At 41.7% G+C, this 27,891-nt stretch overlaps 1 protein-coding gene across 13 annotated transcripts in view; it reads right to left on the bottom strand.

The window, feature by feature from the left end:
* DYNC2H1 (dynein cytoplasmic 2 heavy chain 1) overlaps positions 1–27,891 on the bottom strand; it is a 300,244-nt gene that overhangs the window by 90,119 nt on the left and 182,234 nt on the right. For all 13 annotated transcript variants that reach the window (XR_004302235.1, XM_032427898.1, XM_032427903.1 and 10 more), the window contains 2 exons: positions 24,140–24,348; positions 21,232–21,336 (listed from right to left, as the gene is read on the bottom strand). Coding sequence is in view for 12 of the 13 variants with exons in the window: in XM_032427898.1 (XP_032283789.1) it covers positions 21,232–21,336; positions 24,140–24,348 (314 nt within the window). In the remaining variant the exon portion in view is untranslated. The remainder of the gene's footprint in view (positions 1–21,231; positions 21,337–24,139; positions 24,349–27,891) is intronic.

Here is a 27,891-nt window from a genome sequence, read left to right as displayed (position 1 = left end):
GGGAGAAGCAGGCTTCCCGCTGAGCAGGGAGCCTGATGTGGGGCTCGATCCCAGGACCCCGAGATCATGACCTGAGTCAAAGGTAGACGCTTAACCCACTGAGCCACCCAGGCGCCCAGACTTTATAGAACTTTAGAGCATGAACTTTGTTGTCTGTTTTGTCTTCTTTTGGCATAAACTGTTTCCCTACTTTTCTTTTCTTTTCCTTTCCTCATATTCTCTTTGGCTGATTTCCTCAACTATTGATTTTACTCCAATAGATTACTTAATATTTTTTAAGTTGCCTCTGGTGTAATCCTTCTTAGAATGAGAAGGAAAATAGATTTTGAAAACAAACACTCCCAATTTACCAATGAGAAAATGGACTGTCAAAGAGATGAAATAAATTAACACCCTAAGAGAATTAGCAGTTCCTACTCTGGCCTTGGAACTCTGAAACAGCTTGCAACCTTCTGAAAGATGAAAGACAAGGTCGGTGAAAACCAGTTCACTCCAGCCAAAAGCCAGCGTCATCTGCAAACATGGTAAGGCCGTCTTGAGCCCTCCAGCCCTGTCAACTCTCCTAATGAAGGCAGCCTCACGTGTGAAACCGAAGATGAAAACAAAAAGAAATAACCCAGCCAACCCTCAGAATCATAAAAAAAAAAAAATCATAAAATATTACTGTTTCAAGTCACAAAGTTTTGGGATGGTCTGCTGTGGAGCACAGACTAAATCATCAAGAATAACAGAAAACTTCTTTAAGGTATGTTATGGACTGAATGTCTGCATCCCCCCAAAATTCATAGTGAAATCTCATCTCACAGAGATGGTCTTGTGTGTGAGTGGTGTACGTTTTTACTGAAAGACATGAGAGATATAGAAAAGGGGTTTTTCTCCCTCTTTGTTAACGTAAAGATAAACTGGACATTTTTCTATATCCTACTCTAATGTGTTAGTGTACTGCTTCCTTTCTGCAGTATTTGGGAAGATAAATATGCTTTGTTACATCCAGATATGTTAGATGACACAGCTAAACACACTGTACTTGGCCCAGCACCCAGTGGGAGCATGGAGATGTTTAGGGGTAGGGGATGAGAGTATTGACTAAGTAACATTTTAAGGGCTCCCAGTAACTGTTGAAAAAGGACATAATACTTGAGCTGAAGTTAAAAAATATTATCTAATGAATTTTTAAGATTTTATTTTATTTTATTATTAAGATTTTATTTGAGAGAGAGCTGGGGGTGAAGAGATAGAGGGGGAGAGAGAGAGAGAGAAAAAATCCAAAGCAGACTCCCTGCTGAGCACACAGCCCGACGTGGGGCTCGATCTCACAACCCTGAGATCATGACCTGAGCCGAAATCAAGAGTCGAATGCTTAACTGACTGAGCAATGAAGAGTATGAGCAGGAGAAACACAACTGTATGGAACAGAGGACCTGCTCTTAAAGAACTCTCTCTCTCTCACACACACACACACACACACTCACTCCAGACCAAGTGCAAAGGCAGCAGCTTGAAAAGTAACTAGACAACTGGTAAAGGAGACCGACTTACTAATCTTAAACTGACCACTGGAAAGACAGGAACCTGTGGGGACTCTTACCAGGGACAGAAGCACCGGTGGCCATCATTTCTGCAGTCTCATTCTACCTTGCTAATGCCGACACTTGACAGGTGCAATGCTGGCAATCATTCTCTAACCCGTTAGCCCCGCACGGCATGCCCCACCCCAGTGTGCTGCAGCCGCTTAACAGTAACAGAATGAGGGTCCTGCCCCAGGAACCACAGCCCCGCATCAACGGCCAGGCAAGCCCCCACCACAGCCCCAACACAGCCAGAGTTGTTACCTCCCCCCACCCCTTGGCCTCGACGGATCATCAGCTGGGCGAGTGTCCCACCCCCGTCGCGCGGCATCCAGGGCTGCACCACAGTTGAGGGGCACATGAAGCCCACAAATTCCCCTGGAGCACGGGCCCTCATGCCCACCGGGGGTTGTGCTCCTGGGACCCACCAGTCATCTCCTACGTAAGGCGACTCCTTTAAGAATGGGAGAGGAGGTGTTTCACCTAGCACAGGGAAACACACACGGACCATCAGGCAAAATGAGGACACAGAGGAATATGTTCCAAATGAAGGAACAAGACAAAACTTCAGAAAAAGAGCTTAATGAAACAAAGCTAAGTATGTAGCTAATGAAGAGTTCAAAGTATGGTCACAAGGATGATACTGAACTCTGGCAAAGAAGGGATGAACATAATGAGAACTTCAACAAAGACATAAAAAATATAAGAAAGTACCAAACACAAGTCACAGAGATGAAGAATACGATAACTGCACTAGAAACACACTACAGAAGTTTAACAGTAGACTGGATAAAGCAAAAGAACAGATCACAGAGCTGGAAGACAAAGCAATGGAATTCTCCCAGAATAGCAACAAAAAGAAAAAAGAATTAAAAGAAGTGAATATACCTTAATGAACCTAGAGGCCAACATCCAGCAGACTGATATACATATTATAGGGGTCCCAGAAGCAGAAGAGAGAGATAAAGGGGCAAAAGCTCATTTGAAAAAATAATAGATAAAAACTTCCCTAATCTGGGCAAGGAAACAGACATCCAGGTCCAGGAAAGCCAATGAGTTCCAAATAAGATGAAACCAAGACATATTATAATTAAAATGGTAAAAGTCAAGGGTAAACAGCCCTAAGAGCACCAAGAGACAAACAACGTGTCACAAACCAGGGAACCGTGTGGTGTAGCTGTGGCCAGGAGGCTATCAGCAACTTTTTTGCAGAAACCTCGTGGCCAGATGAGAGTGGCATGGCATGACATACGCAGAGTGCTAAATGGAAAATAAACTTCCAACCAAGAACACTCTGCCTGGCAATGTTATCATTAAGAACTGAATGACAGAAAAAGAGTTTTCTAGATAAGCCAAAACTAAGAAGTTCACCACTAAATTGGCTATACAATAAATGTTAAAAAAAAATCTCTTTAAACTGAAAAGATGATACTAATTAGTAACAAAAATATGTAACAATCTCAGTAGAAAAATATATAGGTAGCCGATTAATCTACCACACATTCAAAGAAGATATTAATAACTATAGTCAAACTCTTCCAAAAAACTGAAGGGGAGTAAAGGCTTCTAAACATACTTTGCAAAGCCAGCTTTACCCTGATACCAAAAGCAGACAAGAACACTACAGAAGAATTACAGGCCAATATCACTGATAAACATAGATGCAAAAATCCTCAATAAAATACTGACAAACCAAATCCAACAATACATTAAAAGGATGATAAATCATGATAAAGTGGGGGTTATTCCAGGAGTTCAATGATGATTCAACATCTGCAAATTAATGTGGGACATCACATAACTAAATGAAAGTTAAAAATCCTATAATCATCTCAATAGATGTAGAAAAAGCATTTGACAAAATTCAACACCTCTATCTGATTAAAAAAAAAAAAAACTCCAAGAGAGTGGGTATAAGGGAAACATGTCAACATAATAAAGCCCATATATGACAGTCCTACAGCTAACATCACACTGATGATGAAAAGATGAAAGGGGTTCCCCTAAGAACAGTAATAAGACAAGGCACAAGATCGGAAGACCTAACCACAGCAATTAGGCAAGAAAAAAAAATGTATCCAAATCAGAAAGGAGTAAAAGTATCACTATTTGATGATGACATGACACCATATATGGAAAACTAAAGAATTAACAAAAAAAGTGTTAGATCTGATATGTGAATTCAGTAAAGTCGCAGACACAGTATCAACATACAGAAATCTGTAGTGTTTCTATACACAAATAATGCAACATCAGAAAGAGAAATTATAAGTGGGTCAAAACAAAGTACCTAGGAGTACATATAATTAAGGAGACGAAATACACTATACTCTGAAAATTATACTGATGAAAGAAACTGAAGAAGACACAAATAAATGGAAAGACATTCTATCCTCACAGACTGGAAGAACAAATATTGTTAAAATGTCCACACCACCCAAAGCAACCTACAGATTCAATGCAATATCTATAAAAACTCCAATGGCAATTTTCACAGAACTAGAACAAATAGTCCTAAAATTTGTATGGAACTACAAATAACCCTCAATAGTCAAAGCAATCTTGAAAAGAAGAATAAAGCTGCAGGTTTCATGCTTTCTGATTTCAAACTATACCATAAAGCTGTAGTAATCAAAATAGTATGGTATGTGCATAAACAGACTTATAGATCAATGGAACAGAATGGAGAGGCCAAAAATCAATGCACACATACATGGTTAATTTACAAGGAAGGAGGCGAGAATACAGAATGGAGGAAGGACACCCTCCTCAGTAAACAGTGTTGGAAAATTACACATTAAAATGGAAAACAATGAAATGACGAAATGACCACTATCTTATCCTGCACACAAAAAGTAACACAAAATGGATTCAAGACTTGAATGTAAAACCTGAAACCATAAAACTCCTACAAGAAAACATAGGCTGTAAGCTCTTTGACACGGTCTTAGCGACGGTTTTTTGAATCTGACAACAGCAAAAGCAAAAATAAACAAATGGGACCACATCAAACTAAAAAGCTTTTGCATAGTGAAGGAAACCATCAACAAAATGAAAAGGAACCTACTGAATGGGAGAAGATATTGGTAAACCTTATCTCTGGTAAAGGGTTGGTATCCAAAACATAGGGAGAACTCATAAAACTCAACACCAAAAGCCAAACAATTCGATTTAAAATTGAGCAGAGGACCTGAAGAGACATTTTTCCAAAGACACACAAATGACCAACAGACACATGAAAAGATGCTCAACATCACTCATCATCAGGGAAATGCAAATCAAAACCACAATGAGCTACCACCTCACAGCTGTCAGAATTGCTATTATCACAAAGACAAGAAATAACTAATGCTGGAAAGGATGTGAAGAAAGGGGAGCCCTCGTGCACTGTTGGGGGGAACAGACCCTGGGGCAACCACTATGGAAAACAGTATGGAGGTTCCTCAAAACATGAGAAATAGAACTACCTTATGATCCAGCAATTCCATGTCTGGATATCTACTCCAAGAAAATAAAAACACTGATTGGAAAAGATAAATGCACCTCCACATTCACCGCAGCATGTACAACAGCCAAGATGTGGAGACAACTTAAATAGCCACTGACAGATGAATGGCTAAAGAAAAACATGGTGTTTATATGTATGTGTGCTATGTATGTACCATAATACATATGGAATATATACATATATATATATACACACACACATATATACAATGGAATACTAAGCCATAAAGAATGACAGCCATTGAGTCAACATACATGGACCTTGAGGGTGTTATGCTAAGTGAAATAAGTCAGAGAAAGACAAATACTGCAGGATTTCCTATGTATGTGGAATCTAAAAAACAAAACAGAACAAAACCCAGATTCAAAGATACAGAGAACAGAGTGGTGGCTGCGTGGGAGGGTGAGGGTGGACAAAAATGGGTGATGAAGAGGTACAAACCTCCAGTTATAAGTTAAGTGTTGGGGATGTAATATACAGCATGGGATCTATAGTCAGTCACACTGTTATTAATTTTGTATTGACTTATGGTGATCAGTTTGCAATTACACAAATGTCAAATCACTAGGTTGTGTACACATCAAACTAATAGGATACTGTATGCAATTATAATTTTTAAAAAAAGGTTAAGAAGTTCAGAGGATAACCAGGAAAAGTAAAAACATGGACATTAGGGTCAGTACAAACACTAGCTAAAAAATTCATCTGTGTCCTATAACATCCCACACTTATTTAAATTTTCCTGATGGGCTCAACATCTGGTGGAAACAGGCTGCTTGAAAGGTCATGCAGTTGTGATGTATTTTAAGTCCCTCCAGTATAGATCAGTTTCTCGGAGCTTCCATTTTTGCATGTCTTTAACATATTGATAAAACTGAGTCCATTATCTTGCAAAATGTCCCACATTCTGGATCCACTGGTGTTTCTTAATTTGTTCCTTACCCCCTGTGATTCCTGTTAACCAAAAAGTAGTTCTAAAATCTCGACTGGGTTCAAGTTCACTTTTTTTAAAAGAGGTCTTTGGAAAATGTACTTTTGATGGCCTCACATCAGAGGCACCCAGCGTCTCTACAACCCCTCTCTCTGATATGAAGACTCCTCACTGGGCACAGGGAGCAGCAGCTGATCCCCCTCTTGCAAACTTCCCCATCAACCTTCCACTTCGTGGTTTCAAATTTCAGTAACAAGTTTTATGAATCAATTACTTTATTAGGATTTGTAAAAGTGATTTTTCAAATTCTGCCATCCTTCTGTTTATTATTGAGAATTATTCAGTAAAGAAGAACATTCTTCCATCAATTTTCCTTTCATTATCATGAAATCTCATTCACAAAGCAAAGATAAATGCTGGTTTCCCTTTAACAGCCACTTTTCAAACTAAGAGACATTTTTATTTCTTACTAAATGATAACATAGAAAAGTAAGGTATCAAGTTCATAATATTAGTGAACTTAGTGTTTCCTTGTAAACTAATAAATATAAAATCATCGTGTATGTTACAAAATTAAATAGACTGATAATGACTTCCCATTCTTTTGCTTTTGTCTTAAATGGTCTTAGAACTTGAAAAGCGGCAGGTATTCAAATTCAGACTGGCCAATGCATAGAAAATACTCTGCAAACCGAAGTGCACAGCACCTCTGCTGCTGATGGCGCGATGGCAAGGTCGTAGCTAACAAACGTGTTCCTGAAATCCCAGTAAATATATTCCCACAGAAGGATATGAGAGACAGAGGAGCATCTTCAGCTTCCTGATTTCACAAAATAAATGCAGCAGGACCATGTGACTTCTGCAGTAACTGAGGAAGAGCCCGAGAGTCAGGATCAGTGCACCTGCTGAGAGCCAGCATCCACAGCTGCAGAGCTCCTAACAGCCAAGCCGCGCATCACGGCTCAAATTATACGAGCCATTAATCCTCAAATCTTCGGCAGTAGAAAAACCATCATTAGGAATAAACAAAACTCCTTTCAGGAACTTTGCGATGAAACTGCTATTGGGTCTGAAGAAATAATCAAGTTCTGGAACTTCAAAGCGTGTTTAGGAAAAAAAGTAACTGAATATGTAGCTAGCACTTAAAAATACATAGCTCTTACAGAAAAACAACTATGTTACTTTAATAGAAAATCTTTTTATAGAGAATTACAGCTAGTAAGGAACTTGATCAGTAAGAACCTCCTCCCCAAATGTGCTACGTTTCTGAGCAGGATGAAGGCCCCTGCAGCAGCTCCCTACCTTGTCTCTGCTCCCAGTCCCTCCCCGCTGCGGTCACTGCTGCCAGATGGCCCTGCACTCACCATGGCCCACTCTCTAGGCTCCCCACTCTCAGGCCCCCCGTGGCCCCTGCGGCCTCCTGGCCTCACATCCCACCAGCCCTCCCCCTTCTCCCCCTGTGCTGCAGCCCCACCTGTCTCACTGCTGTCCCTCCAATTAAACATCAGGGATGCCCCGTAAGTATATAGAAGGATGTTCAATCTCAGTAATAAAAAATACACAATGAGATACGATGTTAACCCAACTAGATTAACAAGTATGAAGGCATTCAAAAATACCACCTACTGGTGGGAATTAAAGGATGTAGATACTACAATCTTCTGGTGAAAATGTAAAGTACTACAACCACTAAAAACATTCTGACCCAATTCTATTCGTAGATACATACCCTAGAGCAAATCCTGCTCAGACATACCATGAGACATGTACACAAATGGACATACTGCATTGTTTGTCATAGCTAAAAATATGAAGTTTTATTTATATAACATATAATGAAATATTATAAAGCAAAAATAATGAAACTACAGCTAAACCAGTAACATAAACAGATACTAGAAAAATAATGTAAAGTGAGATTCCAAGTCCTAGAACACCACATGCAATACACTGTTTCATCAATTTAAAAATTAGCAAAATGAAGCAATATACTTTTAGGAACAAGTGTGTGTCTGTGAATGCATGCATGTAATACAACTACTAAAAAAGTATAATTAAAAAAGTTTAAAACAAAAGAGAATGTTGGCTCGTTTAGCAGAATGGGAGAGGAACAGAACAATCATAGAAATTGATTCAAGTTACTGGTAATATCATTGTTCTTTGTTACTGGTTCATGAGTTTCATTTTATCATCATGCTTTTAATGTTTTATATATGTATCGTTATATGTATAGTCCTTATACATATAACATATAGATGAAAGACTGTATTTTGAAAAGACAGTGAAAATTTCAGAACTAAAGAAACACACACAAGTCCTATAGAAACATAAATCTTGAAGGGAAACTTCTGAACTCATTCTATGAGGCCAGCATTACCTTGATCCCAAAACCAGACAAAAACCCCACCAAAAAGGAGAATTACAAACCAATATCCCTGATGAACGGGGATGGAAAAATTCTCACTAAGATACTAGCTAATAGGAAAAGGATTATTCACCACGACCAAGTGGGATTTATTCCTGGGCTGCAAGGGTTGTTCAACATCCGCAAATCAATCAATGTGATACAATATATTAATAAAAGAAAGAACAAGAACCATATGATCCTCTCAATCTATGCAGAAAAAGCATTTGACAAAATACAGCATCCTTTCTTGATTAAAACTCTTCAGAGTGTAGGGATAGAGGGTACATACCTCAATATCATAAAAGCCATCTATGAAAAACCCACAGCGAATATCATTCTCAATGGGGAAAAACTGAGAGCTTTCCCCCTAAGGTCAGGAACATGGCAGGGATGTCCACTATCACCACTGCTATTTAATATAGTACTAGAAGTCCTATCCACAGCAATCAGACAACAAAAAGAAATAAAAGGCATCGAAATCGGCAAAGAAGTCGTCAAACTCTCACTCTTTGCAGATGACATTCATACTCTATGTGGAAAACCCAAAAGACTCCACCAAAAAATTACTAGAACTCATACAGCAATTCAGCAACATGGCAGGATATAAAATCAGTGCACAGAGGTAGTTGCATTTCTATACACCAACAAGAGACAGAAGAAAGAGAAATTAAGGAATTGATCCCATTTACAATTGCACCAAAAACCTAAGATACCTAGGAATAAACCTAACCAGAGAGGTGAAGGATCTGTTCTCTAGAAACTACAGAACACTTATGAAAGAAATTGAGGAAGACACAAAGAGATGAAAAGACATTCCACGCTCATGGATAGGAAGAACAAATATTGTTAAAATGTCTATGCTACCTAAACAATTTAAATTCAATGCAAGCCCTATCAAAATACCACCAGCGTTTTTCACAGAGCCAGAACAACCAACCCTAAAATTTGTATGGAACCAGAAAAGGCCGCAAATAGCCAGAGGAATGTTGAAAAAGAAAAGCCAAGCTGGCGGCATCATAATTCCGGACTTCCAGCTCTATTACAAAGCTGTCATCATCAAGACAGTATGGTACTGACACAAAAACAGACACATAGATCAATGGAACAGAATAGAGAGCCCACAAATGGACCCTCAACTCTATGGTCAACTCATCCTCGACAAAGCAGGAAAGAATGTCCAATGGAAAAAAGACAGTCTCTTCAACAAATGGTGTTGGGAGAACTGGACAGCCACATGCAGAAGAATGAAACTGGACCATTTCCTTACACCACACACAAAAATAGACTCCAAATGGTTGAAAGACCTCAATGTGAGACAGGAGTCCATCAAAACCCTAAAGGAGAACACAGGCAGCAACCTCTTCGACCTCAGCCGCAGCAACTTCTTCCTAGAAACATCACCAAAGGCAAGGGAAGCAAGGGCAAAAATGAACTATTGGGACTTCATCAAGATAAAAAGCTTCTGCACAGCAAAGGAAACAGTCAACAAAACCAAAAGACAACCGACAGAATGGGAGAAGATATTTGCAAATGACATATCGATAAAGGGCTAGTATGCAAAATCTATAAAGAACTTATCAAGCAGGGAACATGATGTGATGAATGCTGGGTGTTATACACAACTGATGAATCACTAAATTCTACCCCTGAAACTACTAATATTCTGTATGTTAATTAATCCGATTTAAATTTAAAAAAAAAAAGAAATATAAATCTTTGGAGAAAAATGAAGGTTTGCGGGAAGTTGCTATTTTATGTAAGTCAGGAAAGGCCTGCTTGACAATGTCACCTGAAGGTAAGAGTAAGCCATGCAGATGTCTAGGGAGTTAAAGTGCCTGGCAGAGGAAACAGAAAACACAAAGGCTTATAGGCAGAAGCCCGCGGCCAGGGTGGTCTGTGTGCTGTCCCGAGTGAGCCAGGAAAGGAGGTGCAGAAGACAATGACTTCTGGGGTGTGTAGGGGCTTGGAGACCTTTGTACTCTGAGTTGGATGGGAAATGACTGGAGGAAAAAAACAACTGCTACCACCATCTAAAAACTATGAAAATGACCATCCTTTTGTTGGAACACCTTATTTCCTGAGCTGGGCTGGCCTTGCCCGGAAGCCAAAATCCCTCTAGGAAGATTTAAGGACTTGTGTAAATGTCGATTCAACTGACTTAAGACTTTTTTTCTGAATCATGCAGGGTATTGACTAGATGCAGAAAAGTAAGAACAACTTGCACCAAAATTTCACAACAGTTATCTCAGATTGCTCTAGAGATTTATGGATTTCTAAAGAAAAGAAATGGTTTTGTTGAAAACAATTTTAAGACTGCAGTTTAAGACTGCATATCCCTGAGTTTACTAATTCCATAAATAACAGCTCAAAACTGTTAAAGTGTAAAGTCTTACATACTATATCCAATGATAACACATCTTTTTCTCGTAGCCGTGGAACCAAATCACAAACTCAACATAAACAACATTTGTTATTTTCTTTTTTTGGTTTTAAATGGACGAGAGAAACTGACAGTTACCAAATTCACAAAATTCCTAGGTTTAAAACACTCATTTGAGAAAAAAATTCTTAAGAACAGTGAATTCTTGGGGATAGCTTCCTACATTTAATAATTCAAGAAACCTGGGTTATAGCGCTGGGCCTACCACTTACCAGGTCATGACAACGGGAACTCACTATATCTCTAAGTGAAGTTGTGAATAGATGATTTCTAAAGTCTGTTCCTGCAGTACAATACCTTTTGTTTGTTCTTTGTTTTTAAATTCTGAGCCTACAGTCAAGTAAGAAATCTAACTTTGACTGAACTGTCAAAGAGAATCTGATACGCAGTTTTCATGTTATTTAGAATACCAAAATGAGAAATTCTCTGCAGTTTCTCAAAACTCTAGTACAGATGCTTTCAGCGCTGAGGGTGCCAAAGAATCACCCCAAAATATGAAATTCAAAGCCCCATTCCCCAACAGTCTGATTTCACACATCTTGGATGGGAACTTAGCAATCTACCTGTTAAAACAAACTTCCCAAGTAATTCTCATGTAAGTGGCCCACACCACCACCCTCAGATATTCCCTAGGGGTTAACTTAGCAGTAAGACACATACAAAGCTTGATGATTAATCTACACCTGCAATTGTGGGTGAACAGCTAACTTCAAAAGAGGGAAAGAAAAGAAAAAAGTCATAAAGTGACAGTGACAAGGAGACAAATCTGGGAAAGAGAAAGAGAAAACAACAAATGCTTGGAGAGGTGAGATCCCTCAGATCCACGGCCACGGTTTTGAACCAAGAGGTCACGTAGAGAAGGACAGAGACTGTAGCCATGTGTCACTGGTGCAGGCAAGCTCATGTGGTCACTGGACACACTTTCAAAACCACCAAGTAGATAACCTATTACTTCTCTGACTGCTTCATTCTGGCTTTAGGGTCGCACCAACATGGTTGAAGCTTCCCGTTCCTTACTGATACTGCACACCTAACATCCAATTCCTGGTGAGAATCTTGCGGCTCCCCAGCCGGCCTGTGGTCGGACCTCACCACAGTGTCTGCTGTCAGACGGTCTACTATGGATCATTCTCTCTACCTTCATGATTTAAGAAATGTTATACCGGAATGTTAAAAAATATGTAAATTGACATATTTGAGGTAAAATTTTCAATTGCTAGAGAGATCAAGACCCTTGAGGAGTAGAAGTAATTGTAGGCAGTTTACACTGATTTTATGTGTTAGATGTTATTTAACTCAAAATAATAACAAGAAAAAGGAACAAAATATCAATTAAAAGATCCAAGTAATTAAAGAGATGACTTCATTATATGGAATCACTGGATTACGTTTCATAATGGCAAATCCTACTACACGGCCCGCCTCTGGTCCTCACTGTGGCAGAGACCGCAACAAGTTAGAGTGCTTACTCTACAGAGGAACTAAGAGATGGAAAACATTTGTGAATTAAACTTTTATTGAATCTTAATTTCAGTTTAACTATTAAATTGCTTAGTACAGTTTCACAGTTTTCTCCTATTTTTCTGACCATTTGTTCAAATTTCACACTATTTTTTTCTAAGCTATGTGCTGCACGTTTTCTTAGTCTGGAGAATATGCTGTCACTGCATGATTATCAACAAATGCAAACATAAGAAGAAAAAGTAAAAAGGAAATTAAAAAAACACAGCTGTTAAATAAAACTGCTATTATTAAAAGAAGGGTCTCCTACAGTTGAAGTCATTGCAGATATCTTCAACACCTAACTTCTTTTAAGAGAAAAATAAACTTCTATATGACAAAAAACTAACTTTCCATGGTTCTTTAGTGACTATGATGATTAACAAACTTGTATTTGTTTTATTCTATTTATTAGACTTTGTGACAAATGAGTGAAGATGTACAATAACTAAAATCCATCCTTAGAAACCAATGAAGGGGAAAACCACCAGATGCCATACAAAAAAAACCACACAAGAAACATACCCACAGGTACCTCCTTGTCTGAACACATATAACCTTATAAAAATTCTACCTTTTCTACCTATTTTATAAAAATTGTACCTCTGATTCAGGAATGATATAGAAATACTTTCATGATAGCTATGTTTGTACTCATTCAATTGTATATAATATGTAATTATATTTATATGTACATATACTTATGTATACACATGTACATTTCATGAATCAATTTATTGATTTACTTATTTACTACTTCCTGTTGACTTTATAAGATCTGAAAACTTCCTGAAATTGCTTGCAAAATTTTGTGTGTACATGTATATATTTTTCTGAGGAGAGAATTCAGAGCTTCAGGTGCTAAAAGGGATCCATCCCACAAAAGCAAAGGTTAAGAACTACCCTAAACTATGATTGTTACTGGTCCTGATGCTTTCAAAGTATACTATAACTCCTTTTACTACTCTCCTACTGCTACCATTTTGAATTTATAAAATACTGCTTTATAAATAATGCTGAAATGAGACCCACTATAACTTTACAACTGGTTATCTACTAAGGATCAACTTTAGAAACGCAACTGCTATCTCATACTCACATACTGCGACAATTTCTCCAGGGCATCCACTACACTACGTTCAGGTCTGCAATTGGCTCAAGGATGCAACAAAAACTAATGATGTAATGTATGATGACTAACATAACATAATAAAATTTAAAAAAAGGAAAAAAAAATATGAACATAAACAGCTATGGTGTGGTAGAACTTCCCCACACGATGAAGGTCCTCAATCAGACAAGAGCGCTCTCTCCTGGCTGGTACTACAGAGTGCAGTGGACACAGGCTTCTCAAGTTCTTACCAAGAGAAAAAGAAACTACCCAAATTAATACAAAGAGACTGAAAAAATAAAGAAACGCCAGTAAGCAACAGGATAGTATGAACAATGTGATGAAAATTTCAGAAGTAATGATTGACAGATTTTTTTTCCCAAAATTTAATGAAAATTATAAAACAGGTTCAAGAAACCCAATAAACACTAGTAGTAAGATGAAGAAAAAAAAATCTACACCATAATCCAACTATTTAAAACCAGTTACAAAAAGAAAATATATAAAGCCGTGAAAGGGAGGGAAAAAGAACATTAGGTAAAGAAACACAATAACCTAGAGACTCGACATTAAAAGGATAAGAAAGTTATGAATAACATTACAACAAAAAGCTTGATTATCAAGATGAATGGATGAATTCTTTGAGATATCTATATATAACTATAGATATGAAGATTACCAAAACTGACCCAAGAAAACTAAAATAATAATCAATAACCTTATAAGGATGAAAGAAATTGAATTTCTATTGCGCTACTGTTCTTGCTTATCTCACTTTTACACCTGCTGTAAATACACGAGACCGAAACCATGTTCTTCTCCCCTTGGCCAGTCAGTTCTTCCAGAGAAATTACAGGAACGATACAGTTTAACTTCATTCATGCATGGATCCCAGAACTCTTCATTTTCTGTGTGGGTCCAAAATTATGTCTGGTGTCACACCTCTTCCTGAAAACATCTGGCAACCGTTTCGTAGAGTCAATCTGCAGGCAATAAATTCTATATTTATTTGTCTTCCTTTATGGAAGATACTTTGCTGGGTATAGAACCAGGTTCAAGAGTTTCCTTGTTGAGCCCTTCCCAGTTACCATCCCACTGTGTGCTCGTGCAACTCCAGAGAAGGCCGCCCGGATAATGGTCTTTGTTCCTCTGTGCTCTGGTGGGACAAAGTTCTCAGTATTTTAGTCTTTTGTTTTGACAGTTCAAATATCTGTGCATCTCTGTGGGATCTTTTCCCTCGGGATGGGTGAGGAGTTACCTGGAACAGTGCCCTTTGAGCTTCACGGATTTGTGGACCCGGACTACCTCGTGGTCAGACTGTGTGATGTTGTCCCACAGTGTTGGATACTTTGTGGTTGTGTTTTTCCTAGTCTGTTTCCTCCTGTGTTTCAGTCTGGGTAACTTCAATGATCTATCTTCAAATTCATGGGTTCTCTCCTTGGATGTTTCAAGTCTACTGCTTAGCTCGAAGATCTTCTCTGTTAATACTCCGCTTATTTCTAGTACTTTCATCTTCTCCAGTCTTGTAGTCTCTACACCACTGCCGAAATTAACTAGTTTTTCCATCAGAACCTTTAACACACAAATCATCATTATTTACATCACCTAGTGGACCACTGTGACACCCAGGTCATATCTAAGTCTGGTTCTACTGACTGCTTGGGAGACAAACGTCTCGCGAGGGTGCGGCTTGCTTCCTCGCGTGGGGCACGTCCCCGTTTCCCGCACTGTTGTTGAGAGCAGAGCATCTTGTGTGGGGCAGCAGAGACCCGGGCAGTGTCGGTGTGTGGGAAGGGCGCGGAGCCTGGGAGTGGGGTTCATGTTCTGTCAGGGGATTGTCGCTAGAGTTACCCCGAGCACACTGCGGACTCCGGGTTCCCGTGGAGGTTCTCTCACTTAGGCTGGGGGCTGGCGGGGCGGGGGGCTTTCATCGCTGTCTGCCCCCCCTCAAGATTAGGGCTCCTGTTCCTGCACCTCAGAGAGGGTCGGTCACCCATGACCCCGCAGGAGGCTCAAACGGCCCCTTGTTACTCACTGTTCACCCACCGTCTGCTGCCCCGACAGACGGTGGACATGGTCCCCCAGGTCAGGAGATGGGCCTTCTCAGAGCCCCGTCCCTGTCCCCCTGCAGTTCTAGGACAGGCACGGATGCGGCCCCTGTGCACAGGTCTGGAGGGTGTTTCTATCTACCAGTATGCCTGGTAGTTCTCTAGTCCTCCCTTACAAGCCTTCTGGTTGTGGAATTGCTGTAGACCTGATACTTACTAGCCTGCGGGTAGGAGGTAAAAGACGGGGACCCTCTTGTTGAAGACCAGTCTGCAGCTTCGGGGGATGTGGCCTTCTCACTGCTCCTGCCCTCCGAGCTGTAATCTGGACAGATTTCTTCCCCTAACAGAAGGGTGAAGAGTTTTTTCCTATTGCCTTCTACCAGTTGCAGTGTTTCAACAGTACCCTAAGGGCGATGGTGCAGCTCCCCTCTGTTGTCTTGGTTTTTTGCCTCCTCCCCTGAGATGCAGGCTTCTGTTCAAAAGGCGGACGGAGACAGATCCATGTGCCTCGCCCCACCAAAGGGACTTTGTTCTGTCCCCCCAGGCCATCCCCCGGAAGGAAGCTTTCTACGACTAGCATCAGCAGGGGTCCACGGAGAAGAGGCCTGCAAGAAGGGGAGATCCAGGTCTGACCACGCCTACGGGCACTCGTCTCCCCTTAGGTCTCGGCCAGCTGGTGTTCATCGCCTCTCTGAGGGGTTCAGGAAAAGTCATGACCCGTCTTGTTTGTTAGAGGAGGAACAATGCTCCCTGCGCCCATCTCGATGCCTGAGTCTAACTCACTGCTGAGCACAATGGCCTTCCTGCGGTCACAAGCCTGGCCACCAGCAGGGAAGATTTCTGATGCTGCAGTGCATCTACCCGATGACAAGAGCACCCTCCGGTCCCGTGAGTGAGTGCCGACCCAGGGAAGGAGTCTGGGTGGCCCTGCTAGCACCTCACTCTGCCTTCATCACCCAGGGAAGAGGGCCCTTCTTGCTTAATTTTAATGCAAGAAAACAAGAGATGGAGAAGGATGAAGAGAACGGCACTTCATGAATCCCTCCAGAACCACAGAAACTAATGGCAACTACTGTTTCTTGAGGGCTATTTCAATGATTTCATAGATCTGGGCAGACAACCATTCATTTATGGAAGATGAGCACAGCGTGGGAGGGTCCGGAGCTCCCTTCTCCTACAGACACACCGAGCCAACGGCCACACGTGCTGCAACTCGCTCTGGAAACTGCCTGAGTCTGGCAGACCAGGTCTTCCGTGGCTAAAGGCATCAAGAAAAGGCCACACAGAGGAGGTCAGGAGGGAAGGAGGCCCGTAGGGAACCAACCCCTGGCTAGGCGGCGACCCATAAGCAGGAGGGATGCCACAGGCCGGCATGGAGACATTCACTCCCTGAGCAGGGGGTCGAGCCTCAACTTGGGCCCCCCGGTCTCAGGGACCTGCACTGGAAACCAGAGCCCCCATCACGTCTGGCTATGAAAATCGCCGAGCCTGGCTCCGGGAGCTCACCAAGCAGGAGAGCAGGAGGGTTATAGTAAGCAGTCTCCGCTCTTCAAAGGCCAACACACTAGATCATTAGGCCTGAGATCTAGCACACAAGCACCTTTTCAAAGGGAAGTTTAAAAAGTGCCCAGGAAACAGACCGAGGGTTGCTGCAGGGCAGGGGGGGTGGGAGGATGGGGTAAGTGGGGGACGGGCATGAAGGAGGGCGCGTGATGTCATGAGCACTGGGTGTAACATGCAACGGATGAATCGCTACATTCTACCTCTGAAACTAATAGTACTCTATGTTAATTAACTGAATTTAAATTAAAAAATAAAAATTTTTAAAAATAACAAAAGAGTAAAAAGTGCCTAGGGTGTAAGTGAAGGAGATTTCCTAATTTTAGGACTTGTCCAGAGAGACGGGACCTGCAGGAGCTTTCTCTGGGAGAGAAATGCGAGCAAGCGTCACTTTTCTTTCCTCTCATCAGCCCAGCTGGCCAGACCAATTCCGACACTGGGGCTACCGGAACCCCCGCCCCACCGCGGCATCCCGCTACCATCCGGCCCGCCCAACCCCACCGCCCCAGAAGGCACCATCCAAGTGCCTCCCAGCTGCCACAGCTGCTGGGCAGCCCAGGGGTGACCAGCTCCCCTGCGGGGACTCCGCTCTTCCCGCACTTTGCAGGCGGGATCCGCAGGAGCCGACAGCCCCGGAGAAACGACTGTCCCGACACAGCGGCAACATGTACACAACTGTCCACAACCAGCTTAAACAGAAATGGACGAAATGCTCCAGCCAAAAGACAGAGCATCTGGATCAAAAACAACAATGAAAACAAGACCCACGTACACACTGCCCTTGAAAGACCTAAAGACAATACAGAGCGGAAGGAGCTGAAACAGAGAATCCATGGAGATAGAGGAGAAAACCACAGGTCAGTGACAACGCTCAGATCAGACAACACAGACTAAAACAGACCGCACAGGAGAGACGGAGCAGGGGTCGGTCCACCCAGAGTAACCGTGAACGTTCATGCACCCAACACAGGGGGCGCCCGAACATATAAAGCAAATACTGACACACACACAGGACGGTATTTATGGTAATTCAGTAACAGCAGAGCAATTTAACACCCCATTTACATTAATGGACAGATCATTCAAACAGAAAGTCAGCACGGAGACACTGGCTTTCAAGGGACCAAACAGATATAAAGAGAATATTCCATTCCAAAAATGGAGAACACATACTCCTTTCAAGTGAACATGATTTATTCTCCAGAACAGACCACATGTTAAAACACACAAGAAGTTTCACAATAAGTTTAAGAAGACTGAAATAATATCAAGCACTCTTTCCAACACAATGATGAGAAACTAAAAATCAATTACAGTTAAGAAAACTGGAAAAAAAAAAAAAAAAACCCATAAACACATGGAGGCTAAAACACCAAGCTACTAAACAACCAATGTGTCAATGAAGAAAGACAAGAGAAAACAAAAAAATACCTCAAGACAAATGAAAATGGAAACGCAATGGTTCGAAATGCTTGGGAAGCAGCAAAAGCAGTTCTAGAAGGGAAATTTATAGAGATACAGGCCGGCCTCAAGAAACAGGAAAAATCTAACTTTCCACCTAAAGGAACTAGACAAGGAACAATTAACAAAGCTCCAAATTAGAAGAAAAAAATAATATAGAGCAAAAATTTAAAAATACAGATTTAAAAAAATAGAAAAGATCAATAAAACTAAGATCTGGAAAAGATAAAACAGTAAACCTTACCAGACTCAAGAGTAGAACAGAGAGGAGCTTCCAGGGATGATGGTGGAATAGGAGCCCCAAGCTCACCTCGTCCCACAGACACAACCGGGTAACACCCTCCCTCATCAGCGAAGATAACCCAGGGAACGAGCGGGAGCCGCAGGGCAGACTCCACAGCTAACTGCAGGGAGCAGGCCACACGAAGACGGGAGCTAGCCGGACCGTGGTACCCTCTGTGGGGGCGCGGAGAGGGCAGAGGAGCAGACCCCACACCAGGTGCCCCAGACGCAGGGGGACGCACAAAGGGAAGATGAATCAATCCCCTTAACAGTTTGCTTTGAAAACCAGAGGGGCCTAACTTGGCGAATTCTTACCATCAGTGGAGTTTGACGCCTGGAACTTTAAAAACTAGAGAGCTCAGATCTGGGAGACCCGAGAGTCCCCACCCTCGAAGACACAGCACAGCCCACGGCCTGGGGAGGGACGGCACAGAAGCAGCACTCTGGGCACCATTTCCCTGCCTGCCGTCCGGCCTCAACACGGGGCCGCCGCGGGCACGAGTGCAGCAACACAACTCGCCGCCTAGCGTGCCCCCCGTGCAGCCCGCACCCGCATTCTCGTGCGCCTGGGCTCCAGACCTCTCAGGGGACACCGGTGCAGCCCTCGCTAACACAGCCCGCCCCGCCCCGCGCTTCCGCAGATGCGTCCCGTCCACCCCACGGCCCGAGGTCCTCAGTGGCTGCAGGCCCCTTGCTAGCATTCCGCGGCCCGCCCTCAAGTTCTCCCGTGCCGAGCCCTCGGCTGGAGCCTCCCGGAGACGTGCCACAGGCTGGCAGTGCGCCCGCGGCGCAGACAGGGGCCGGCACCCCTGCGAAGGGACCCCTGCGAAGACAGGGAGAAGGGAAGACAGCCACACACACCGGTCAGACGGCAGCCCCAGCAGCGGGCTGGGGGCAGACAGCTGGTCTGCTGGGGACACTGCCCACCCGTGACGGTTTCTCAGGGGACAACACAACTCTACTCTTGAGTCTGGTAACGGTTTACCGTTGTCCTGCGCTCCGGTACCACGGCATCTCGGGCGAACTCCAGGCTGGACTCAACACAAGCCCACCGTGGCCCCAGACTGGCCCGCACATAATACAGAATCCTCCCCCAGGCAAAAATGAACTATTGGGACTGCACCAGAGTAAAAAGCTTCTGCACAGAGAAGGAAACAATCAACAAAACTAAAAGGAACCTGCGGAATCAGAGAAGATATCTGCAAGTGACATAACCAATAAAGGGTTAGTATCCAAAATCTATAAAGAACTTACACAACTCAATACCCAAAAATCAAAGAAGCTAATTAAATAATGGGCAGAAGACATGAACAGACATTTTCCAAAGAAGACATCCAAATGGCCAACAGACACATGAAAAAGTGTTCAATATCGCTTGGCATCAGGGAAATCCAAATCAAAACCTCAATGAGACACCACCTCACACCCGTCAGAATGGCTAAAATTAACAAGTCAGGAAACAACAGATGTTGGCGGGGATGCGGAGAAAGGGGAACCCTCCTACACTGCTGGTGGGAATGCAAGCTGGTGCGGCCACTCTGGGAAACAGTGCAGAGGGTCCTCAAGAAGTTAAAAATAGAGCTACTCTATGACCCAGCAATTGCACTACTGGGTATTTAGCCAAAGAATACAAAGATACTAGTTTGAAAGGATACATGCACCCCTGTTTTTATAGCAGCCAAATTATGGAAACAGCCCAAGTGTCCATCGACTGATAAACAGATAAAGAGGATGTGGTGTATATACAATGGAATATTAGTCATAAAAAAAGAATGAAATCTTGCCATTTGCAACGACGTAGATGGAGCTAGAGAGTATGATGCTAAGCAAACCAACTCAATCAGATAAAGACAAATACCATATTATTTCACTCAGATGTGGAATTTAAGGGAAAAAAAAAAAAAATGAGAGGCAAACCAAGAAACGGACTCTGAACTACAGAGGACACACTGATGGTGAGCAGAGGGGAGGTGAGCGGGGGGATCAGGGAACAGGGGACGGGGATGAAGGAGCGCAGCTGTTGTGATGAGCACCAGGTGGTGTACAGAATTGTTGAATCACTATACTGTACACCTGAAACTAATATTACACTGTGCGTTAAAAATACTGGAATTAAAATAAAAAACTTAAAAAAAAATGTTGCCTTAAAATAGTCACAGGAAGTAAAATAAATATATTTTGGAGAAAGTGAGAGCATTCAATGTTATTCTACTAATTCTAACAATTGTATTAAATATAGAACTCTTTGGCTCTTTTAAAATTTATTTAAGGTAGAGCTTGAATCTACCATGTTAAATAAAATGAAAATTTTAAATAACAGCTTGTGGGGTCTGAAGTATTAAATCAAATTTCACGTTGTTTCTTTCAGGTTCAGTGGCAACATTTCCCCAAACAGCACCTCTCTTCTCAGGTTACCTGAGAACTGATCATGCGCTGCGACGAGCGAGCTACGTTGGCAGGAAGACCAAAGAAACTCGGTCTGTCATCCTCCGGAAGCTTGTCGATCACAGCACGATAGTCCTAAATGTAAACAAGTGAAAACAGCGTTTCTACAAAGATTGAACTTACAACCACTGAAATCAGAAAGGAGAGACATTGGCAAGTATTAAATTATTAGTTACTCATATGTTCACATTTTCTAGGGAAATCTAACGTTCAGTCTATGTAATACTTAGTTGTCTACAAAAAATAGTCTTGGTCATTACTACTTCTTCATCCCTAAATTTAAAAAATACAGTATCACATAATGTAACTCACCACATTCAAAGGAACACTGCGTTAATTAAAACAGAAATACTTCGGTGGCCAGGGCTCCTATGTGTAAGAGATCGTGTGAGATGTTTTTAGGAAAGCCCCGAACCTACCCGAGACTCATCTGCAGACTGCAGTTGTGCTTATTCCAAGAAAAATATTCCAGCTATCGTCTGAAACTTACAGAAACCCCAGGAACCTCTCTGCACACGCTCTGGTGAGCAAGCACGGCTTTGTCAATCACGTGACATGAAGCAATTTCACGGTGCGACTTCAGTGCTCCGGTGAGGTGTAGGGAGACGCACTGACCACCGGATCGTTTCCTCCCAGAATTGCTGTACGCATCGCAAAGGGTCACGTATCGAGCCAGCGTCTGCAGTTACGGACTCTAAACTCTAGATGGGAAACTGGAGCGCAGACCAGGAGGGTTTATCCACTTGGACTCCAGGGTAAGAACTGTTTTGTCTGGCTGTTGTCCTGCAGAGGGGGTCCTGCATACGTGTCTACGCTGTTGCTGCCCCTCCCCTCATCCCTTCTCATCCCTGGCCGCTGTCCGTGAAGCCCTCCCCATGCAGCGGCTGGACTTCAGGAAGCCCAGGGCCAGTAAACATGTCAAATTTGGGAAAGACATGCTGTTTTTGAAATTTTTCCCAGCCTGTAACTCAGCACTTGTTACTTCCTCAAGGTGTTCAATCGCAACGTATACGTGTATGCATCAGTAGGTGTGTGTGTTTGAGCCTGGGGTACATGCTTGTACACGCGTGTGCGTACACGATATAGGGCACAAAGCAGATGTTCTCATCCTCCTGGGAAATTCCAGCCTCCTCCTCCTCCAGAACTGTGTTAGAAACTTAACACTGATTCTCATAAATCATCCTACAAATATAAATCTGATTCTCTATTGATACCCTTTGCTCACTTCAAAACAGCTGTGAACTTTTCTCATGTACGTTGGCTAGAATCTGCCCCTGACCCCGCAACCGTACACAGACACGTTTCCTAAATGACAGACAGCTGCACATCCACACCGATGTGTCCTCACTTGGATGCAAAAGAATATACACCCAATGATACCATCTACATGAAGCTCAAAAACAGGCCAAGTTAATGCAGGCTGGGGCGCCTGGGGGCTCCGTCGGTTCAGCGTCTGACTCTTGTTCTGGCTCAGGCCATGACCTCACGGTCCTGGGATCAAGCCCTACATCGGGCTCCATGCTCAGCAGGCACTCTGCTCGAGATTCTCTCTCTTCCTCTGTCCCTCCCCCCCACTCATGTGCATTCTCTCTCTCAAATAAATCAACCTTAAAAACAAACAAAAAAAGCTAAAGTAGGCTATTAGAAGCCCAGACGATGTACCCTTTGTGGGGCAGGCAATGACTAGAAGGGAACACGAGGAGGACTTCTGGGGAGCTAGTCATGTTGTGTTTCTGGATCTCAGTGCTGGTTACACTCCTGTGTTCAGTGTATAAAAATTCATTGCATAGTACATTTATGATGTGCACTTTTCCGTAGGAGTTTTATTTTTCAGTTTAAAGCTCACAGAGAGAGGGAGGACCTGTCAGTGCACTACATGAAATAAATGGCCCATGAATAGCCATGGGATGCGTCTATTTGCTGTGGGAAGCCCTCCCACTAGAAAGTCAGCCCCAGAGACGCCCACGGTGCCCATGCAGTCTGGAACAGGGCCACCAGGGGCAGACAGATAAACAGGGGCTCCTACTCAATAAATGAGTGAATGAATGAAAGATACTGAAAACCAAAACAGATGGGATACATTTAACTGGCAAGATATTCAGTAACATATTTAACATTGGTTTTTATACTTTGACTTTTGACAACTATGTCACTGAAACAGAAGAATTTTCTCAAAAAATACTTGGGATGAGAGAAAAATCCACAATCCTGAGAGAACTATATAACTGAATATGTATCTCTGTAATTCATGAAAAGATATATGATCATAATATTCTAGGTAATAAAAGCATTATTTGGACATTAAGCAAAGATAAGTTTGTGGGAAAATAAATTAGAATTGAAATCTCTCAGCTATATTTAGTACTATTTTCTGGAAGAGATGACCTCATTCCACAGGCTTTTATAGGACGACTCACGGCGAAAAGCTCCAGGCGGCTATAATACACGTTCACGGAAATGTTGCCATCAAAGCCACCGCGAGCGTATCCCTCCTACGGCTGGTTCTGCCTTCAACTCATCAGCCAGAAAGTGAAAATACATGTGTTAAGTATTTGATTTCTTTCCTGGTCAGTAACATACCCGAGCCCTCTCGAGCCCACTAGGAACTAGTATGCACTCTCCTTCCAGATCTTCAGTCTTAACTCTAACGTCTTCCTTACCGGAAACTCTATCCTATTATCACAAGCAGTCCCTAAGTATCCAAGGATGGACAACACACTTCACTAGAGGTCACAGAATCCGGCCGCATATTGGCATAACAATAATCTGTATTTGTTAATAAGAATTACTTGTGCATTTGAAAAGAAACATGTATTTAACAGTTTAAGAAAGGATTCAAGTATCCGGTAATAGATTAAAAATGATGAATTTTACCTACCAGAATGCTGCAGGATTTTGGTAGAGATAAGGAATACGGAAAAACACTTTTCTTATTCCTTTGGTTTAAAACATCAGTTATTGAAGAATTAAAAAACTGTTTCAGATATGACTGAAGAACTCTAAGGTCAAAATAGTTATCTATGCGTCCACCATAAACAGCATTTTCAAGTAAACCGTGTAAAAATTCCCACTGCACATCTTTGGTACCTATAATTTTAAAACATACTTTTATTAGCTTTATCTCTAAGATATCAGAAATATTCTAAAAATATTCTAAATTATTCTAAAATATTAATTAAATTCTTGGCTCCAGATACATTTATAGGATACAACAATATACATTTAACTAAGTTAAATCATTCCTTAAAAGGCTCATTAATAGGAATGTAAAATTCATTAATTCTTATTAATAATGATTAACATTAATATAATCACAGAATGGCTAATATTTATTGAGATTATTTAATCAAGTAAAATTCCCCATTTTTCCATGTATAAACTCACTTAAGCCTTCTAACATAGAAGTATTAAAATTACCCAGTTATACCAATGAAGAAATTGAGGAATAGGGAGGATGAGTTACCCTAATCAGAAAATCACACAATCCCACAGATCTGAACCAGAATGAGGTGCTCTGAAACCATACTCTTATCTGTCACACAACACTGCCTCCTTAAATGGGAAAATTCCTTAGAATATATTCAAAACCTAATATTATACAATGATGAAAACCTCAGTTCGTCACCATAATCTGAATAAGGAAACTCTACAAAATAACTTCACATGTCATAGTCTTGTAACGTCATGATTTGAACAGCCAACTGTCCAGTTTCTATTCTAAGAGAAATGTAGTATAAAACAACACAATGACACTCTGAAGTTAGTATTTCATTTTGCAGCAAGAGCATCCTCTTAATCACAGTTCCGTGGTAATTTTAAACCGTAAGACTAATCTCAGGTCTGCAGTAACTACGGGACACGGCTGTACTTAACTCCGGCGACCGAGCACACTGCCGGCACTGCTGGTTTCGTTACTGGTTACTACACAATTCGGAGATGAGCACAAAGCCTGAGGCAGACTAAGGGCAGCTGCAGCAGGGAAGACTCATTAAAGCTGCTTCCAGGGCACCTGGGGGGCTCAGTCGTTAAGCGTCTGCCTTCGGCTCAGGTCATGATCCAGGGTCCTGGGATCGAGCCCCGCATCGGGCTCCCTGCTCCGTGGTAAGCCTGCTTCTCCCTCTCCCTCTCCCTCTCCCCCTGCCTGTGTTCCCTCTCTCACTGTCTCTCTCTCTGTCAAATAAATAAATAAAATCTTAAAAAAAAAAAAAAGCTGCTTCCTGCCGACCTCATAATCATCAACAGCGGCCAAGTAGCCATCACAACGGACTTCACCAGGACTCCACATCCTAGCTCTGCCTCGATCTCCACTGATGATGTATTAGTAATGGACAGCTCATTCATTCACAGGTAGGTCACCAGGGCACACAGAAACACTGATGTACCTTCCAACTTATAAAATACAAATAGCTATTATGTAATATATTTCATAGAATTTTTAAGATCTTATACCCACTGTTCTCCGAATGTTCATTTTGTTTAGGATTAAAGAAAAACAGAACTGAAATTATAGCAACAGCAGTAACAGTCAACAATCACTGCTAGCTTACTCAATATATTCACTGAACTGAATGTTAAATGTTTCCTGTGGCTTTTCTTATTCAAATTTCCCCAAAATCGAACCTATGGATACAGCATCTGCTACTATTCACATTTTACAGATCAGGAAGCTCGGGCATCAAGGTTATACATGTACTCCAGGTCTTAGGAGCTACGTAATTTCCATACCAACTCACCCCTATAATTAGAACTTTTTCTCTTTTTTGCATTTAATTCTGTACATGTGGAAGTCCCCATTATCAAGAAATTCTATAATCCTGAGTTTATACAGTTATTTTGACCATGAGATTCACCATCACTTTGAGGCACTGGCTTCTTCTTCACATCAATTCAATGGTGTGGGGCATAAAGTAACATGAGTATTAATACGCTCACAAGCTTCAAGCACAATGACAAATCATTCCAACTCCCTGCTTGGGATTCTTCATCTTAAAAAGGCATATACAATGGAATGTTACTCGGCCATCAAAAAGAAGGAAATCTTGTCATTTCCAAAGACGTAGATGGAGCCAGACTGCATAATGCTACAGGAAATAAGTCGGTCAGAGAAAGACAAATACCGTGTGATCTCACTCATATGTGGAACTTAAGAAACAAAACAGATGAACATAGGGGAAAGGGGGAAAGAAAAGAAAAAAAGGAGAGAGAAGCAAGCAATCCATAAGACTTTCAACAATAGGGAACAAACCGGATGGACAGAGGTAGGTGGGTGGGGGATGGGCTACATGGAGGATGGACACTAAGGGGGGCACTTCCTGTGATGAGCCCTGGGTGTCATATATTAGTGATGAATCACTGAATTCTACTCCAGAAACCAAAACTGCACTATATGTTAACTAACTTGAATTTAAATAAAAACTTGAAAAGACAAAAAAAAGAAAAAAAGAAAAAGAAGAATCACCAAGTTTCACTGCAAGCTATAACATTAGTACATATTCTCCAGAAAACTCTGTAAAATTAATATTGAAAACAACAGCTTATAGAATCAGAAAAGTGGTTACCCTTGGCATGGAATGGGGCAGTGTTGGGTCATATGCATGAAGGAGTAGGGGACACACTTCTGGTAATACTCTATCGATTTGGAGATAGTTACAAAGGTTCAATATATGACCATTCATTAAACTGTAAGTTCACGTACAGTTTTCTGATGTAGAATTCAAAATTTATTAAATAAAGAAAAACTCACTTGGAATGTTATTTGGCATTCACTAAGGATGAACAAATGGTGAAGAAATGAATATCCTACCTACTCGTACATATCCACTCAACATAAATACATCAACTATCTACCCAAAGCTCTAGCAGCATTATTCATAATCACCCCAGAGGACCCACAGGACCACCCAGGGAAGTATTATGATCAAAGAGTGGCATACTATATAGCACTGAGCATAAATGATCTCTAATTTACGTAACCATGTAGATGAATCTAACAGAACATTAAATCAAAGAACCTAGAGACTGAGGAGTATATGCTGCATGATTCCAGTTTTACAAAAACAGACAGAACTGATCAGATGCTAAGATGCTAGTGTTCACCGCCAGAGCTGGGGTGGTGGGGGGTTGGGATACGGTCACAACCGCAAGGCAAGGGCACTGGCGATGTCCTGTTTCTCGATTAAGACGTTGGCTAAAGGAGCATGTTCATTGTGTGGAAGTTCCACTGAACTGTGATACATGATTTTAGTACTTTTTGTACACAAATCATTCAAAATTTTAATCTCATAAACATATTAAATTACAATGGGACTTGGACACATCCTAGATGTCTAATCCTATCATTCTGCCAAAGACAAGTTACAGAATCATTTCTGATATCAGGTATTAATTCAACTAACAGCAACTGAGTGCGTACTATGGGCCAGGTCCTGCTACAGGTGTTAAGGACATAAGTCGTTAACAGAACAGTCAGAGACGTTGCTTTAAGGGAGATTACACTCTAGTGGGAAGAGATAAAATAACAAATGAATAAGCAACCAAACAATACTAGGTAGCACCGATGTACTCCAACAATACAACAGAACAAGGGGGGAGAGAGTAATTTTCAAATTCCTTTAGACTGGTGGTAATAGG

Source organism: Phoca vitulina, unplaced genomic scaffold, assembly GCF_004348235.1.
Source record: "Phoca vitulina isolate PV1807 unplaced genomic scaffold, GSC_HSeal_1.0 scaffold38, whole genome shotgun sequence".
Taxonomy (NCBI): Eukaryota; Metazoa; Chordata; class Mammalia; order Carnivora; family Phocidae; genus Phoca; species Phoca vitulina.
This window is presented reverse-complemented; position numbering and strand designations above follow the sequence as displayed.